Below are 6,728 nucleotides of genomic sequence, written 5' to 3' on the forward strand. Positions count from 1 at the left end.
ATTTGATCCTTGATAAAATGCTAATAACTAGAAGACTTTGGAAAAGAGAAAGCTTTCTTTATAAATTAATATTTCAAATATAATAATGAAATGGCTATAGCATTAGCTATTCACACTTCTTAAAAGAGGCAATATATTAATATTAAGTACCTGCACGTGTTTATTCCCAAGTGGCATTCTGATGGCAAAGGATACAAAAAAGTCAAGAGATAAGACTCCAAAACTTCCAACAAGCCAAGGAAGGTGATAAACAAAGTAAGCATTCCTGTGACACTCGGCAGCTAGTGCCTTTAAAACTACTCTAAGTTCATACGTGCAATTCCCAATCATGGCCAACACAAATAGCAGAAATGAAGTCGCTTCAGTAGATTTTCTTTAGAACTAACTAGAGAAGCAAGGATGATATTAGTTGTTCTTTTCTTTTCACTACACAATACACAACTTCCCAAATCACCCAAGTTTTAAATTGTATTTCATTAGTATAAATTACATCTTCTGATTGTAAAAAAATAACATACACTCCTTGTAGAACTGCTGGAAGGTACAGAAAAACATGAAGACTAAAATAGTATCACCCACAATCCTGATACTCAGAGATAATATTCTGGTTCATTTCTTTCTGTCTTTTTATGCAGGTACATGACTAAATACACAGTATACACAATATTTCATTATGTTCTTTTCTCCAGTCTTATATATTCTAACAACTTTTTCATGTCCTTAAAAATTCTTTATCAACATTTTTAGATTCTTTCAGAATGTATAGAACATTTGGGTTTTCCCCAATCTTTTAAATAGCATTTTGATAAATTCGACAAAGTTCTCAGTACATACATCTATTCCCATTTTTCTAGGAATTTCCTTAGAATGGTTATCTAGGTGTGAAACTCATACTTTTAAAGGCTCTTGACACAGACTGTCAAAATGTCTCCCTATAAGGCTTTAGCAACTTACATATCTGCTCAGAAGGGTATGAATGAGCAAACAAATCTTGTTCTTATCAGCTTTGATCCCTATGATTTTTTATATTTGCTAATTTGATGGACTAAAATGTTGTTATTTTATTTTGCATTTATTTAATTCCCATAGAAGTTAAATTATTTATCACGTATGTACTAATTGTTTCTATTTCTTCTTTTTTAAATTATCTGTTTCTGAGTCGTATGTAAATTTTTATAGTTGACTTTTTTCTTTTCAGTTTATGGAAATTCGTTTTAACATTCTCTTATTTACCATATGTAATTCCAACTCTGTTCTTTATATTTTGGTTTTATGTCTATATTTGATGTACAGACGTATTGAATCTTTATAGTTAATTCTACAAATATTTTCCCTTCTCATCCATTTCCTTCAAGATTAGATAGCACTAAGATTTAAACATTTAAAATATTTTCTATGTGTGATACTGATGACAGTTAATACCCTTTTAATCACTTAACTCCAGTGTTGGATTGGGGGTTAGTAAATGCTAATCTACTGTAAAGCTGCCTCTTGGGCTCATTTTCAAGGCAATTCTGATGGAAAGATCATAACAACCTCCTCTTAAAAAAGTATTGTTTCCACGAAGCTTCTCTATTCAAGACCTGTAATGTACTTCCTTATTGCTGACTCCTGGTTTATTTATTCCTCTTGGTTTATTTTTTGTGTTTTTCAATATTTCATTTCAAAATTTTGGCAAATATGTAAGAATATTTGGGCCAGATGAAAAGGTCAAATGTATTAATTAGAGAAAAATACTATTTTACTGTCATTAAGCATTCAGAAATTCAGTTTCAATTTCCAGGACCTCAGACAAATAAAAGAATAAAAGAATACACAACTCAAATAAACCACAAATGGTTGAAAAATCATAAAGATAAAGTACACATGTGCATATTAGGTACATTCTAGTTTGCCAAAATGAAGTATATTAGCAACAAAGTGCAAAGGAATAGTGGCTTTTTCACAAGTTGAAAACAACCACAATATCCATGTCAAATGCTTTGTATAATTTATTGTGACTTCATTATATTGGTGTTAATATGCAAACCCAGCAAAATAGATTTAGACTGCAATTCTGGCTGATCTAAATTCTGCTGCCTAAACGGAAAGAGCTTAACAAACAACAAAGAAAATCTGAGCAAGAATCAATTCAACACTGTAACTTCCATATTGTTGGTCCCAAAAGCACTACTCAGGATATCAGGTATCTTCCAAAGGTAGACACAAAGTGATAAGAAGCACTTTTGATTGATCAGAGGATACAGAGCAAATAAAGCACTTACATTTCTATATAGCTGGGGAAACCAAGATCCCAAGTAGAATAAACAAGATACATAACCACAAATAAAGCCTGACATTTCAATTATGCCAAGAGTATCCTAAAGTCAGTAACACAGAAAGAATGATGATATTAAGGGGCAATCTAAGCATACATTAGGATTTAAACATTTTAAGGGAAACTGGGAGTCATTTGACAAAATTTGGATTGAAATCTTTTTTTCTCTGTATCCTTGTTATTTTGGAGACCAATGACTATTAAGCACCTCATTATACGATGGGTAGTATTCCCTAGTCAGGTAGTAAAATCCCTTATTTATGCACTGAGATATGCTAAGTTGGTTTGAATAATGGCAACTTGAAACTTTTTTTGAAATAACTTCAATATAGATTTATTTACAGGGTTTCTATCAGGATTTCCGGTTCAGATCCAGAGAGCCACTTCTCTGGCTGGAATATATAAAATAACCTGACTGTTAGAGGGCCAATAGGCAGGCTCACCAGCAGGATGGGGCTCCTTAGTCTGGGTCAAGCCTTCCTGCCCACCAGCCTCTGTCCCCTGCCAAGAGAAAGTGCTTTCTGGACTTCATTTACTGGGATTTTGCTGAGTCCTGATCAATTCTGGTGAAATGAAGTGCACTACCTATGAAATCCCAAAGGCTTGAAGTTTCTTAGATGTTTTTCCAAAAGTTAATAAAAATTCGTTCTTGAATTTTTACTAGGAGAACATGGAGGGGGGTGAGGATCACTTCTCAGCATACTCTCATTTCTTTTTTGAAATGAAATGTTTTCTGGACTAACTTTAGCACTTCTACAACATTTTTGTGGAGGTTATGATATTTACAGCAATGTAAAACTCGGCAAAAATATTTCTGCAGTGACAAAAAAGGACCTGAAAGAAAGAGATTATGACCTCCTCAAATGAAAATTACCCTTTTTCCTTCTGTTGAAGTCCCACATTGATTCTTCATCAATAATAAAATCGACATTGCCGCTGACAGCACAGTGCACACCAGCACCCAGATCACACGTAAATTCTGCAACTTCTACTCCCTTGCGCTCAAAAACAAACAAGGCAGTGGTGAACAAGCATCACAAGCTACTGAACTGATATCTAATGGCACACCAAAAGAAATTACTGCAGCAAAATATCACTTATCTGGTATTTAATCTCCAGAATACTTGAGTTTCCAGAATGGTTCCACGATAAAAGGTATCCATAAAAGATATATTCTTTAGTTAGAAGTCAGTACCACTAAGTGTATCTGAGAGCAAGTTAGCCACAGGTAGTGCCTGATGGACTGCCTTGATTGGCTGGATCAATTATAGAAAATGAAAGTGCTATTTTAATTGCCCAGCTACACGTTTACAAGCTCAGTGCATCCATCCTAGTGTAGACAGAGCTTGGGAGGAGATAACAGACAAGAAAGAAGAACACTACGGAGATTAACTAGGAAGATATTGCAGAATAGGATTGGAGAAGATTAAAAGTGGTGTCAGTGGCAATAGTAGCCACCAGAAATTAAAAGCAACAATAAGAAGTTTGATCAAGGCCTCTGAGAAAAGGAGAGAGGCAGCGAAAAGCCCTGAGCTTGTGACAAATAAAAAGCGAAGAGACAGTGAGAAACCTGGGCATCACTGGAACATGCCAAGCAGAGGTCCTGAGATGGGAAAAGAGGAGTCATTTAACCAACAAACTCTTCATAAACACCTATACTTCTAGGAACCAGGAATGCAAAACTGAATAATTCATGGCTCTGCTCCAAGAGGCTGTAAATTAAACCATTACATCGTGGGGACCAACTCTTTTCTGCATCTAGATCACTCAGACTTGAAGTCAGCAGAGCCAGCCATTTTGGAAAGCTCTCCAAGAAAAAAATCCAAAAGCATCTGGTCCGTAAACTGTTAACCATACAGAATAGAATGACTCATTTTTCATGGGCACTGGCTGGCTATGTTCTTACTTTATCGGGTAATAATAAAAGCATGAGAACTTCCAGGAGAGATTATCAAATTGTACACTCTTGTTTAGGGAGCTAGGAAATACTGGGATGCAGAATCTTAGTGAATGTAAAAGACAAAGCCATAACACCAAAACAAACACACACACCAAAACCTACATTTAAGTAGAAAACGTGGTTCCTTATAAATCAGATAATCATCCACCATGGGTTGCTAGGGGCAAGGTAAGTCCATGCAGTTTTAACCCCTGTATTCTACTTTTAATTTTTTAGTTATGCTGCATCTGTATTAGAGTTAGCATCAGCAGACATCAGACACACAGACATCTGACTCCAAGATTCTGGGTAAATCATTTCCACTTGTCTAACATCAAAACTGATGAAACATTTATTTAAAAACATTTGTGGAGTTATACCTGCAAAGGTAGAACTCATGGTTTCTTACATATTACAGCCACATGTTAAGACAATAGACTTCAATAAAAAATTATCTTCAAACACATTTTGTATATGGGAGATTTGCTTTATCCCTCAATGCTCCAGGTTAGAGAGCCCATCGAGCATACGTTCCTTCACGAAACTTAATTTTTTTTTGAACTCTGCAGTGACCCTAAGTTTAACAGCATTCCAAATTCAGTCTACTTTGCCCACACAAGATATTGCTGCTAAGCAAACCTCTGCTCCAAAAACCTCATAAACTATGTGAGCTGCTCATTTTAGGCCTGAGGGAGTAAATTGAAGAGAGCTGGCCTGTCATACTATTTTAGACTGTTTGCCATAGAAATTCAGGATTAGGTCTATATTGATGCAGCCAGTCATGGTGGTGACTATATATATCTATATCTATACATATAGTTGTGTATATGTGTGTATCCCGTTATTTTTGTGACCTATTACCTTTACTTTAGTTCTTGATGACATGATTTATGTAATATGCTTAAGGTGAGTTGTAGGGGAAGACACAGGGGAGGAAACTGATTGGGTGCCCTTTAAGTACCAAGTACTTTACTGAAGACTTCTGCATATTATATAATTCATTCATTCCACCACTATTCATTGAATGCCTGCTGTGTACCAAGTACTTGAGACTCAGTATAGAACAAGGCCGAGATGGTCCCTGTTGTCATGAGGCTTATGATTCACATGATACCAATTAAACTGTGAGTCAGCCTGATAAATACCTGATATTACTTTATGTTGATTTTGAAATCTAATGTTGCCTCTACTTACTAGCTATGTGACCTTGGTCCAGTTTGCTGATGCCTCAGTTTCCTCATCTGTAAAACTGATCATAAATAAATCAGTTGCTATCAGAAATAAATTAGAGCAAAGAGCACATTTTAAAGGCCTTGCACAGTGCCTGGTACACAACTGGGAGTCCTCTCCCGGCCTTCCTCATGCTAGTACCCAGTGGAATTTGTAGTTGATTTGGAAATTTGAGTAGCTGTTCTTGCCCTTGTAATAGTACAGCCACCAGGGGGCAGTAGGAAAATGTACTCATTTGAATACTGTTGTAGAAATGTTTGTCTGTAGCCACTACCTATATTTTTAATGATTACTTTTATTGTGGACTGTGTGTCAGCATCTGTGGATTACTGTTCAGCCTTAGTATAGAAAAGAATAAGCTATCCCCTAATGGCAACATTTCATGTTCAGCTACCTTGAGGCAAGAAAATATTAAAACTAGATGAAGATAAGAAATTAAAACTGGATATGGATTTGAAAACAGACAAGCCTCTGTTCTACTCTAAGCACGTTGTCACATTAAGAGAGTCGCCAGAGAAAATATAGAACACCCATGCAATATTTAGGATGTGCTTATACTAAAAAATTATTTATTGTTTATCTCAAATGCAATCTTAACTGGGTGTCTTGTATTTTTATTTGCTAAATTTGGTAACCCTATATATGAAGCCTTCCATGCACACATAACCCAGAACCTTCACTCTTTTAACAATACATCCTGAGAAAGGTTTGCCTGAATAAGTAGTTCGTTAGTCAGGTAGTAGCCTATGATATTTGTCAGGTCTCCACCTATCCAGCAAAGCAGAAAACCCAGAGAGACTACTTCAGCCACTTTTCCAGTTTCGTGGGCTATGTAGAGCTGACTGGAAAGCAACTATTGACAAATAAACACTTGGAGCCTAGACCTTAATGAGCCAACTCAATACCAGATACAAAGAAAACTGATGATATGCAGCAATAAAACATCTCATTCACTTCCAGTCGAGGCTCTAGGACTGTTTCAAAGCTGTCTTCATTCACAGTAAGCAGCAAACACATCTGAGACCTAAAAGAAACTCAGTGGCAACTCTAAAACATTAATCTGCCTCTATCATTTCTATGTATATTCATATATATGTCCTAAGCACATGTTTATGTTTTCTTGGCCTCATAATGAGGGAAGATACTAAGTCAGATAATTAGAGAGACTAAATATATCACTAAAACATTAATAAGACTAGAGGTTCAAAATCTTTATCAGTGATTAGATTTTAAGCCAGTATC

At 35.7% G+C, this 6,728-nt stretch overlaps 1 protein-coding gene across 1 annotated transcript in view; it reads right to left on the reverse strand.

The window, feature by feature from the left end:
* Window positions 1-6,503, reverse strand: part of PQLC2L (PQ loop repeat containing 2-like) — a 19,011-nt gene extending 12,508 nt beyond the window's left edge. Inside the window, 2 exon segments of the mRNA XM_012642849.1 lie at window positions 6,199-6,339; window positions 6,441-6,503. Coding sequence (XP_012498303.1) covers window positions 6,199-6,339; window positions 6,441-6,503 — 204 coding nt within the window.
* Between the last annotated feature and the right edge of the window lie 225 nt (window positions 6,504-6,728).

The sequence above is a fragment of the Propithecus coquereli genome, unplaced genomic scaffold (assembly GCF_000956105.1).
Source record: "Propithecus coquereli isolate 6110/MARCELLA unplaced genomic scaffold, Pcoq_1.0 Scaffold19, whole genome shotgun sequence".
In the NCBI taxonomy this organism is placed as follows: Eukaryota; Metazoa; Chordata; class Mammalia; order Primates; family Indriidae; genus Propithecus; species Propithecus coquereli.